Here is a 12,008-nt window from a genome sequence, read left to right on the forward strand (position 1 = left end):
AAATATGGGCAGCATGAACCCCAACAGACCATCTAATCCAAATTGTGATGTCGAGTACACAACACCATCCATGGTATCCTGAAGGGTAATCTGCTCTCTTGTACTAACATGATGATCAATGTAATTTCTGCTAAACAAGCAAATGGTGAGAAATGGATTAAGAAACCTTCAAAGCATCAAAATTTGGACATTACAATTTAGACAGGGAAGAGAGAAACTCAAAATGGAGCTCTCTTATAACGGTCTAATAGCCACAGCAATGGTAGGAGATTTTATATGGAAATTACAAATTTGGAAATATGAAGTTACGAAATCAAGAACACTCTCCAGAAAGCCAAGACTGACCAAACGTAAAAATGCTTAAACATGGCCAGAAGATTAAACTGACGAACACACAGAAAACTAACCCCTGAAAGATTTCATTGTCCGGAAGCTCAAAATCATCAAGATCAAATGTCTCTGGCAAGGTAATAGAGTGATATGGCGCTTTGGATTCTTCCGGAGGTAGGTCAACCGCAGCAGAACGAAAAGCTTGCTTTACCTTAAGCAATGCCTCACTGCAATCATCGAAAAGGTAATTCACCTTTTTCGAGTAGATCCTCACCACACCAAGCAGAAGATGGCTAGACAACCGCAATGCAATAGGGACATCAGGAAAGAGAATAGAATCTGCTCAGAAAAGGGAAAAAACACTGTTAGTTGGAAAAACTTCGATACAAAGAATACCTATGATGGGGTTAGCAACTAGAGATTGGCATGGAAATAACTTTTGCCTCCCTGGGTAAGACTGAACGCGAAAAAGGCATAGGGAGACACACACTGTCGAAACCAATAAATTTGTAAGCAAAACTATGTCGCAATAACATATCTGATTATATGAGCATAACTATGGGAAATACACATCACATCGTAATTATACTTTCAGTTAAATGGTAGAACTACAAACCTAAACTTTCTTTGCATAGAATAGAAATCAATATAAAAGCCTAAGATAAGAATGATACACAGTGTCCCACTCAACGATTTACTTCCTATAATGTTATACAGTTTACATATGAGATACTGTGTGAACACCATAATGTGACTTCCTATAATTGCAAAAGACATTCCATCCTAAGAGCTTATTTTCCTGTTTCCTCGTTACTTGCGTAACAATTCAACAACAGCAACAACCGTGCCTTAATCTCAAGTTTATTTGCGTAATAATTCACCCTAAAGAATTTGTCTCCTCTCTAAAATTCAAAAGGTATGATAATGCAGTATAATTTTTAAAGTGAAGTTATATCAAATGCTATTCCTGATGCACCAACATCTAACAAATGCAATTCAAGTGCACTTATACAAAAAATGGCGCGGTGGCCGCCTAAAGGATATTCAACACTGATATATATATATATACATAACAGACCATAATTCAAACAAAATAGTCTTAATGCCGGTCAGTCATAACGGTAACATATGTAAATCCGTATATTCCACTAAAATTAACCAAACGAATAGCATGAAACTTTTCTAGAAGCAAAGAGCAAGACTTGGAGGAAACAACAAGTAGCAAATAGTGACTACTCACCAACAGAAACGCCAATATCAGTATCAGCAACCTGATTCTTTCGAAGCTTCCTCTCCAAATGGGCCGCAATCCATATTGTCCCCAGTGGCCCTTTCTTGGCTAATATGAACTGTGAATAGAACATTCCTCGCCCCTCGAAACCAAAAAACCTAAATTTTCAACAAAGGAGCCGACTTTTCAGGATCTTAGCCCTTAAACCTACACCTAGAAGGATCAAATACATGAGAAAGTAACGAATTTCTCCGCAAACCCTAGCCAGACAAGCATAACACTTTCAAAACCATCGAAATCAAAGTTGAAATCTTCAAATTCAAGAATCTTTGAAGAACGTCAGAAGTTCGAACCCCCAAGGTGGAATTCAAAAAAGCTTTGGAAACGGGCGAAAGCGTGGCGATTGCTACAGAATAGAAACCCTCGACGTTCCTATACTACTTCACCAGCTCCGAAACCAGAATACGGAGTCAAGAAAATCCGAATTACCGGAAAATTCACAGAATCCCAACAATTCCAACGGCTCGATACGGAACCCTGAAAACCCTATCCCGCAAAGATTCTGCCTTTCCGGGGGAATCGCACTCCTAAGAACCTACTCCGTCGGTCGGAGATCGGACAGCACCGTACGCGTCAAAGACAAGAAAACAGTAATTCAGAGAGAGAAATGAGAGAGAGAGAGAGAGGAATTATGGTTTAGTTTCGAATATGGATCTCGGAGTTGCTTCGCTAAATCTCAGGGATTTGTTGTGGTGCGACGATGGAGGACGAGATCATGACAGATGTCGCCCTCTCATTGGCTGAGTCCACCAGAGAGTGAAGCTCAGTTAACATTTATTTATTTAACTCTCTCAAAAAAATTTCAGCAAAGGCGGTTCTCCCCCTCCATCTTTGCGGGAATTACGTGAAATAAAAACATGTTCCAATTTTCAAAATGTTTTCGTCTCGCAATCTTACAAAAACAAAGCACGAGCATTTATTACTACTTAATCATTATTTAAATTGGCTAATCGGTTTCGTGTAATATAATCCATCCGAATACACACACATGTATGTATGTATGTATGTATGCATGCGTATATATATAAACATATATATATATATATGATATTCATTTGATGGAAGCCGATAAGGCACATTTCTGAATGCATACCAGCACATATGATATGATATATATATATATATATATGATTTTGTGCTATTTTTTGTATTGAAAAAAATCATAGGTAGTGAATATTTTGGATGACATAAATGAAATTTAAAACTCTTTCTCCACAAATTATTTCTGTTAAACTTCAGAGACAGCAAAGACAAACTACAGAGTTGGATTTCCATGGATGAAGCAAAACATCGAGAATAGAATTCGGCCTAACATCTTCCAGATAGTTCTGTGTCTCCTCCATAACCAGAGGCTCCAACATCAAAATCTTAATTCTTGATGAGAAGAACAACAACAAGATACCTTCCTTCCCAAGAAACCATGGTTATTTCCAGAATGCTAACTTAATGGATCAAGAGAAAGAACGCCATAGAAAAAAAAGGGGCAGGATATAACCTTTAACAATCTCCATGCTAGTCAAAACCCTAGGCTTCGACTTCAGCTGGCAATTCCTCCATGGCTTCTGATTCCAGCTCCTTCACTGCCTTTATTAGCCCCCGAGTAATCGCATTCAGATGCAAACCCTTCTGCTTCATCTCCTCGAGCAGCCTCTCCGCTGCTTGCCAGTCCAATGCCTTGATGCAGAGAGATTGTATCAGCTTGCTGTACTCATCAGCATTCGGCTTCACACCAAAACGATCCATCTCACTCAAAAGTTGCAGAGCCTTGCCATATTCCTCCATCTTGCAATACCCACGGATTAGTGTGTGATAAGTCACTGGACTGAGCTTCTTATGCTTCTTTTTGGCTTCTGCAAGAACTTCACATGCTTCATCCATAAGCCCTCCTTTTGCATAACCACTAATGATGACAGTATACGCATACAAGTCCGGTTTCAAACCCCTACTTTCCATCAACTTGATCATCTCCTTCGCTTCACTAAGATCTCCTGCTTTGGAACAAGAATTGATTATCAAATTAAAAACCGCACTACCTGGAGGTGGCCCCCTGGAGACCATATCCAAAAGCAAGGCTTTAGAGTCTTTCACATTTTTCATCCTGCATAAACCACGGATAACATCAGAAAACGGCTTGATTCCTTGTCTTCTACCTTCTCCGGAGAGATCACCCAACATCTGTTGAGCTAGTGACACAGTCTCGTCGTTTCTGCAGAGGAAATCTATCAGAGTAACCACTGAACTACGAGGTGGGTTCTTGTCTTTTGTCTTGGCCAACATGTAAACCGAATGGGCTTCTCTGGCCTTTCCTTCCTTACACAACCAAGTTATGATATTACCAACCCTACTGCCCTCTGGTAGTATATCAGCTGCAACCATCTTCTCACAAACAGAACATGCCCATTCCATGAAGGAGCGCTTGCAAAGCGCTTCCATTGTCAAGTAATAAGTTTTTGCATCTGGAATAAACCCAAACTCCTCTATCTTACTAAACACATCGAATGCAGCTTTTGGTTTGCCAAGCTTCCCGAAAACAGCTATCACCTCGTTCATAATCTCCAAATTCAAAACACTGCTCTCCTTTTCGCCGATCTCCTTAATCAAATCCCACAAACTATATGCATCCATCCTTCGAGTTTCTATGGAAATTGCCATAACAAGAGCTTCCACAACAGGAGTGTTAACAGTAAACCCTTGTTTCCCCATTGCCCACTTCAAGAACCTAATCGAGTTCCGACCTGAAATTCCTGGCGACTCCAAAACCCTGACCACAAAATCTACGTGCAAATCAACATCAAGCGACTTAAGGCAGAATTCTAAAGCCTCTTCATCACTCCGTAACAAAGACAACACAGACTCTAACTTATCGGCATCAACCTCATACACCTGCTCTGTTTCATCATCAACCAGCCCAGCCCCATCCTCGTTTATATTTTCAGAGAAGCCATCGACAGCACCACCATCTTCACCAACACCGACAATGGGTTGGGAAGCAGAACCAAGATCACCACTTTCGGCAAATCCCGCATCGGAAATATCCGATTCCCCGAGAACGTCGCTTCCAGTAGTAACATCTGAATCGAACGAAGTAATCTCGGGCCCGGTTGAAATAGGATTCTCTTCCGCATGGCTAGCAGAGAAGAATCTGGGATTCCGAGCAAAAGCAACTAGAAATGAGGATCCGGGGGTTGAATGAGGACGAGGTTCAGCAACGGCAACAGATGAAGGAGCCTTTGAGGTCCGATTTCCGATGAGACTCCTCGACGCATTTCGCGATCTCGATACAACCGATCTCCACATCTCTCTCTAAAACCCTTATAGCTTCGCGATGCTCTGCTAGCCAAACCGATAAGCCCTAAAATCTGAGACTTGATCATACTTCATCAGCGCTACTTGTTTGGACACGGAGCGGAACTTAGACACCATCCATGATAAAGATATCCTTGTCAGGGACAACGGCCCATTGGGCCACCTACGTCAAATTGCAAATTTTTGTAATATTAAAAAGCAAAAGTAGCCGTTAGTTCGATCTGGGCTCCACTTTTGCACCACCAACGGTCATATTTGGAAAATCCGAGTCTCTTCCACTTATACATAAGCCCCTCCTCCCCTTCCCAAATCCCCATAGCCTCTCTCTCTCCCTCTGCTTCTTCTTCTTCTTTCTTCTCTCTAGAAATCCGAAGAACCCTTTTCACCCTTTTCTCCAAATCCAAATCTCTTCAATATCCTGATCGCTAAACCATGGGTTTGATCCCTCAGCAGCATCAATCTGTGGAAGAATCTCACTACCACACCCACAAGATCTTCCTCTTCTCCAACTACGTTCTCCTCGGAGCAGCCTCGAGCTGCATATTCCTAACGCTATCTCTGCGTCTAATCCCGTCCATCTGCGGATTCCTCCTCATCCTCCTCCACGCAACCACCATCGTGGGTGCCGTCTCCGGCTGCGCCGCCGCCTCCTGCGGCAGAAACCGATGGTACGCCGCTCACATGGTGGCCACTGTCCTGACCGCCATATTCCAGGGATCTGTTTCAGTTCTCATCTTCACCAACACCTCGAACTTCCTGGGTAGCCTCAAGTCTTACGTGCGTGAGGACGATGCGGCCATGATCCTGAAACTGGCTGGTGGGTTGTGCGTTCTGATATTTTGCCTCGAATGGGTTGTTCTTGTTCTCGCCTTCTTCCTCAAGTACTACGCTTACGTTGATGGCGGCGACACTAGGAGGACGGGTAAGGTCCAGAACGAGGAGAATCTCAAGGACTGGCCATTGCAGTTTCAAGTTTGATGATAATATTTAGATTTGGTTCCATATTGGTTCGTGTATCATTTCGATTTGTTCGTTTGTTCCTGCGTGTTGGGAGCTGATTCTATCTTCTACTTGCTTGTTGACGAATATATATATTATATAGTTCACAAATATTTCTGGGGATGGATTGCTACTTCTAAGAAAATACATGTTTCTTAAGATATCTATCAACGGCTTTTGAGTTCAAGAACAAAAAGCTGGAAACTTTACCAAAGTTATTATTTAATTTAGACTTAACCACCGAACCCTGAGGAAACAACAAAGGACAAATTCCTGTTACTTTAGGAAACAATTACTGATGAAGACAAAAAAGAGACCCCAAAAGGGGAAAAGAAGGCAAACACTTTGGGGGAATTCTACTTCTTTGGTAAACAGACATCACAATAGTTCACATACTCAAACAAGCTTTGGTCTCAAACAGACAAACAGGACGAACCGAACACCATACGTATCTACAAAGAGCTCGGCAGAACATTCAAACTTCTTAGGTCTTTAGATTTTCGCCCGGTCAAGCTTTGTGCTTTGAGCCTTAGCGGGTATTACATTTCATTCAAACCCGGATCTCTCGGCCGAAAATCCAGCTGAAGGGCACGTTTCTTGTGGCTTCTTTGGCTCTTCCTTGAGCCCTCTCTTCTATTCTGCGGATCCTTGCTGGCAATCCGCAAACAAAGTCCTGTGGAGGCAATCGCAACTCGAATTTATGTCATGTTTCAGCAGAGCAGCAATGTCTATTTAATCTTTGAATGCACAGAGAAGACAGTCACATCACAGCATCAGGTAACAAAATAAGCCCAAGAAAGGCCTCAAGCAGTTCTAGCTAGGGATATATATATATAGCGCTTCATGGTAGAGTGTTGTTACCTGGGCCCTTCGCCCTTCGCCTGAAAGGCCTGACAAATCCTCCACTTTCCACCGTTGCACGAGAAATTCCAGTATATCAGCATAGTCCTTGGCAGTGTAGACACCGAGCCTCTGGGCCACGGATGAGAAGTGCTCAAATAGGTTATCATCACGGCCATCATACATTAAATGGGCAGGCATCGAGATCTTTTTCTTCATCATGTCAGCCAAGCCCATGATCGTGCCATCAGGGTCAATTTCAAAGAGTTTCTCTACAATCTTTGTGTAGGCAGTCTCATGGCGCTTCTCATCAGCAGCAATAATGCCGCATATCTGTGCAAGTTTCAAGTCCCCGTGCTCCTTTGCCAGTCTGGCAGTGTTGCCATGGGAGATGAATGTTGCCCTCTCTTGGAAGGAAGTGTATATAAAACCCAGGTAAGGGTTGTTTTCGGTTTTCGGATCCTAAGAAGCAAAGACAACCAACAAGTCAGATACATTAACACAGGCTATAAAATTTTATAGAAACAAACACAAAAGCATAGCGTAGAAGAGGGCTGAGCTAAAGCCTCCATTCGGTTCATCTCATCCTCAGATACCCTTCAGATTAAAGATCAGACAACTTCAGAGTAAAGGAAAGGAAATGGGAAAAATAAACTTCCTTCAGCATCTAAAATCAAAGGAACTAACCATTCCAGAACCAATCAGGTACTGAATCGTCCTTTCAATCTGCCTCATGTCTACACGTCCAGACAGATACAGATACTTGTTAAGAAGATCCCCATGCCTATTTTCTTCGGCGGTCCAAGCACGTGTCCATATCGCCCAGGAAGTAGGACTTGCACCAGTCTCATCCCTAACCCCATCCAAGGTGTTCAACATTGTCTGGTAGGTCGGAAGAGTGGGCCACCTACGTCAAATTGCAAATTTTTGTAATATTAAAAAGCAAAAGTAGCCGTTAGTTCGATCTGGGCTCCACTTTTGCACCACCAACGGTCATATTTGGAAAATCCGAGTCTCTTCCACTTATACATAAGCCCCTCCTTCCTTGCTCCTTTCCCTCAATTCCTTGACTTGGTCATAGAACCCTTCTGATTCAGATTCCGGAAGAAAATCGTTCGGCTGCCATGATTTTTCAACAGGTTTTAGAAGAGTCAACAGGTTCTGCTCAGCCCATCCTTCCAAGGATTTAAAGATTTCCAACTTTTGGGGAGGCATGGAATGTTTCACTTGGACATGCACCTCTCGGGGAGGAATATACGCCTTCCTTCCATTTGTAACCTCGCTGCAGTCAATTTAAATTATCAAAAGGGTAAGCGATCAAAAGATCCACTAAACAACTACGCAACGACCATGATATTATGTACTTCTTATGCCCGTCGACGCATCAGTAAACAGAAATTGAAAGTACACGACATTTTTTTTACCACAACCATCAGAAGAGAATTTGTAAGCAATGATCATGGGCAATATCAATAACAGACATTCGAAAGGTCGATGGCATATTCTTTTTATGATCCTACAACTTCAAACCAATTCGATCCTAAAATTATGCACCAGCAGACCAGAATCTAAGCAGTGATTGTATCGGTAAAGAATAAGACTTGAATTAACGAGAAGAACCACTTCTGAGTTCTTTACGTATGACACTTCAATGGCAGAATACTTCCAAGAAACCAACTTGCACGCAAATTATAAACTAAACGCGTCCAAAGGGGAGGTTCCGACAAGAAAGAGATTCCCTTCAATGAAAATGAAAGCAAGGGGACACATGCAGTACAAGACAAGACAACCGTACATTACTTAATAGAGTTCTTCAAAACACAACAAGCAAGCGAGGAAAAATCCAGAACCAAACTTCGCATAGTATACGCACATTTACATGCATCAATGCATACGCAGACAAGCGAATGATGAGTAGGAAATTGATTTTGGGGTTGGGGGGGGGGGGGGGTCAAATTTCCAGAATTTCTACACATTCGATGAATTGCTTGTTTAAACGCAGCAAATCACAAAATCGAAATAACTTTCAAGAAAGACAGAACATGGATGCATACAAATGGCTATATACACAGACAAAATAACAGCGGATTGTATATAAATTCGACCAAAACAAGTAGGTCGAGAGACCCAATGCAGAGAATGACCGATGCTCAAACACAACCCCGGATCAAGAAAATTCAAGGGGGCAATAATTCAAAACAAAAGAAAACGAGCCCACGATCCCTAATGAAGCGAAGAACTCACGTAGTGGCGCAGCGAATCGTCGAGGCTCCGGATGATCCGAATCTTCGAGATTGAGAAGGACGATAGATGCAGGAGGAAGGGAAGAAAGCGATCCGATCCATTGCAGTAGCCATTTTTCTCCGGTATCCTCGAGTATATCGACCAAACAATAAAAATAAAAAGACGAGGAACGAGAAGAAAAAAAACAACCAAAAAACAAAACAGAACTTCGATTCTTCTCAATTGCAATCCTCAGATTCTCTATCTACGTTGTGACAGGTGAGCGAGAGGTATTTAAGGAGGGAAGATAGCGGAGGAGGGCCAGAGGCGAACGAGCGACTTAGAACTCAGGGCGTGACAATCGAGAAGGGCGATTTCCATTCTCTATAATACCCCCCTTTTTCTTTTCTAATTACATCCCTGCCCCGACCCCCAAATAGACATTTTTTAAAGAAAAATAAAAAGATGGAATTCTAGAAGCTTCTTAAGCTATATATTAAATGTTTAGAAATGCGGATTGAAAATATATCACATTAAAGTGCCCAAAAAACATTTTATAGTTGCATATCACATTGTACAGTATTAACTAGTACGGAAAATTAATTATGTTTTCCAATTTTTTAAATATCTAAAACGTGAAATAACAACATAAAATTAAAATCTCAACATCTATATCGTATTTGTAATGTATTGTTTTTTAAAGATGCAATCGTCGTTGTTTTTTTTTTCCATTCATCTAACATTTAATTCATAATCATGGAAAAGTTTTATATAACAAGTACGTTTTCATATAAATAGATAAAAATTATTGCTTATTTGAAATTATATTTAATACTTAGATTTCACCATCGTTTGAAAATTTTATTTTATTTTTGGTTAAGTAATATATCAATCTTCTATAGTTTTCACCGTTTTAATGTATAGTTAGATCATCAAATATAATACAGTCAATGAGGAAAAAACAACAAAATATATAGAGAGAGAGTTATATTTTTGGATCACACACATATTATATATATATATATATATATATATGAAGTGTAGAAATACAAGCATCAAGCCAAAGCACAAGTTCCACGTCATGGAATTTACAACGAGACACCACGATTTTTCACGCCTTGAAGTTGAAAGCTTAATTAAAGATTAAAAGCAAATTTTATTACTTACTTATTTAATTAATAACTTAATTAATTAATCACCATTAAACTACAAGCTTACCTCTCTGCCGAAGACCCAGCTGAACGAAACAGAGGGTTTCGACCCAATTAGTTGGGCCCTTTCACTCGCCCTCTCCTCCATCCTCCTGATCCTCTGCGGTAAGGTGCACAGATAATCCTGCGCCCGCCTCCCCTCGCCGGACAACCCCTGCCCTAACCTTTCCACCTTCCACCGCCGCAGCAGAAACTCCAGAATTCCGGCGTAATCCTCCGCCGTGTAGACCCCGATCCGCTGAGCCACGGCGGCGTAGTGGTCGAAGAGATCGCCGTCACGGCCGTCGTGCATCAGGTGAGCCGGCATAGTGATCCGCTTCCTCATCATGGTGGCCAGAGACTGTACGGCTCCGTCGGGGTCGATCTCGAAGAGACGATCGACGATGGCCGTGTACGCCGCCTCGTGCCGCTTCTCGTCCGCCGCGATCGTGCCGCAGATCCTCGCGAGGAAGTCGTCGCCGTGGGACTTTGCCAGCCTCGCGGTGTTGCCGTGAGATATGAACGTGGCTCGTTCTTGGAATGAAGTGTAGATGAATCCGAAGTAAGGGTTGTTCTCAAATTTCGAATCCTTGAAACAAAACATGCACGCATCATATAAATACCCATGCACGTACCGTACGTTACGTACGTAGAGATCTTATATATAGCTATGATGAAGAGATCGAGACTTACCATACCGCAACCGATAAGATGCTGTATAGTCTTTTCGATGTGTCTCATGTCGACACGTCCCGACAGATAAAGATACTTGTTGAGAAGATCGCCGTGTCGGTTTTCCTCGGCCGTCCAAGCTCTGGTCCAGATCGCCCACGGCGTCAGGCTGCCTCCGGTCTCATCTTTAACGCCGTCGAGTGTATTCAGAGTGGTTTGATACGTGGGAAGTGCTTCTTCGGTGATCATATCTCCGACCAAAACAACCAAGTAATCATCTGGGATCTCCCTAGCTCGGTTCCTGAGTTCTCGGACCTGTTCGTAGAATCCGTCGGATTCTGGTTCGGGCAAGAAGTCCTGTGGCTGCCAAGAATCTTCCACGGGTTTCAGATAAGCCAACAAGTTTTGGTCGGCCCATTTCTCCATGGAGTTGAAGATTTCGAGCTTCTCAGGCGACACGGTGTGCGTCACTTGGAACGGTATTTCTTTGATGGGTCGAAATCTCTTCTCACTTTCTGTTGTATTCCTGGACCATAATTATTACGATTCAGTCTTTTTAGCAAAAGGAAAATTTATATATCCACCAAATAAAGAAAATCGGACCACATTTGATTAGAAGTTGACTATTAATTAATTCATGACTTTTGGGTTGGGCCACTAGATGTATTATACTGTGCGTAAATTGACCATCAACTCAGAACAGTCAAAGTATATATATATATATATATATATATATATTTGACAATTCTGAATTTGTATCGGAGAAAATCAGGGGAATATCTTGACCTAATTGGAGATTCGGACTTGAATTGGGAAAAAGTTTTAACCCATCTTTTATGTGGGAAAATAGATTACAATTAGGGAATGTCATATTCAAAAAAGTAAAAGCAAAAACTGAATTGGCCAATTTGAGAAAACAAACGCAAAAACAAATAATATTCATTTGTTTGAAAGTGGGTCCAAAATCTGAATCAATTCATCATTACAGCGGGTATTTTGATATTTTGAAAATCACAATGATGCATGCTACAATGACAGCTTTTTTATTGTTCTTTCTTTTGGTTTTAAACGTGTTGTAAACTTGTATATATACAAATAGCCGCATAATAAATATATATATATATATACACATATATAATACACGCATATAGATCGGA

At 41.5% G+C, this 12,008-nt stretch overlaps 5 protein-coding genes across 6 annotated transcripts in view; 1 reads left to right on the top strand and 4 right to left on the bottom strand.

The window, feature by feature from the left end:
* LOC104802428 (sister chromatid cohesion 1 protein 4-like) overlaps positions 1–2,279 on the bottom strand; it is a 7,535-nt gene extending 5,256 nt beyond the window's left edge. Inside the window, exons 1-4 of the mRNA XM_010526039.1 lie at positions 2,051–2,279; positions 1,571–1,719; positions 408–669; positions 30–127 (exon numbers count right to left, since the gene is read on the bottom strand). Coding sequence (XP_010524341.1) covers positions 30–127; positions 408–669; positions 1,571–1,694 — 484 coding nt within the window. The 5' untranslated portion in view covers positions 1,695–1,719; positions 2,051–2,279. The remainder of the gene's footprint in view (positions 1–29; positions 128–407; positions 670–1,570; positions 1,720–2,050) is intronic.
* Positions 2,280–2,813: 534 nt separating this feature from the next.
* Positions 2,814–4,978, bottom strand: LOC104802429 (pentatricopeptide repeat-containing protein At3g02650, mitochondrial). The gene has a single exon (XM_010526040.1). The coding sequence runs from the start codon at positions 4,916–4,918 to the stop codon at positions 3,146–3,148; it is 1,773 nt and encodes a 590-aa protein (XP_010524342.1). The 5' UTR covers positions 4,919–4,978; the 3' UTR covers positions 2,814–3,145.
* A 261-nt stretch (positions 4,979–5,239) lies between these two features.
* LOC104802430 lies at positions 5,240–6,049 on the top strand. Its single transcript, XM_010526041.1, has one exon. The coding sequence runs from the start codon at positions 5,360–5,362 to the stop codon at positions 5,903–5,905; it is 546 nt and encodes a 181-aa protein (XP_010524343.1). The 5' UTR covers positions 5,240–5,359; the 3' UTR covers positions 5,906–6,049.
* A 125-nt stretch (positions 6,050–6,174) lies between these two features.
* LOC104802433 (stearoyl-[acyl-carrier-protein] 9-desaturase 5, chloroplastic) lies at positions 6,175–9,389 on the bottom strand. The gene is given in 5 exon segments (XM_010526044.2): positions 6,175–6,599; positions 6,788–7,228; positions 7,454–7,741; positions 7,796–8,048; positions 9,011–9,389. Coding segments are annotated over 5 exon segments (1,218 nt in total). The 5' UTR covers positions 9,124–9,389; the 3' UTR covers positions 6,175–6,476.
* A 501-nt stretch (positions 9,390–9,890) lies between these two features.
* The window catches only part of LOC104802432 (stearoyl-[acyl-carrier-protein] 9-desaturase 2, chloroplastic), a 3,202-nt gene continuing 1,084 nt past the window's right edge, over positions 9,891–12,008 (bottom strand). Inside the window, exons 2-4 of one of the 2 annotated variants that reach the window (XM_010526042.2) lie at positions 10,873–11,377; positions 10,208–10,768; positions 9,891–10,120 (exon numbers count right to left, since the gene is read on the bottom strand). In XM_010526042.2, the coding sequence (XP_010524344.1) occupies positions 9,914–10,120; positions 10,208–10,768; positions 10,873–11,377 (1,273 nt within the window). In that variant the 3' untranslated portion in view covers positions 9,891–9,913. Of the gene's footprint in view, positions 10,769–10,872; positions 11,378–12,008 lie in introns of both variants that reach the window. The other variant, XM_010526043.2, reaches the window with a different exon arrangement.

Source organism: Tarenaya hassleriana, unplaced genomic scaffold (genome assembly GCF_000463585.1).
Source record: "Tarenaya hassleriana unplaced genomic scaffold, ASM46358v1 Cleome8, whole genome shotgun sequence".
NCBI lineage: Eukaryota > Viridiplantae > Streptophyta > Magnoliopsida > Brassicales > Cleomaceae > Tarenaya > Tarenaya hassleriana.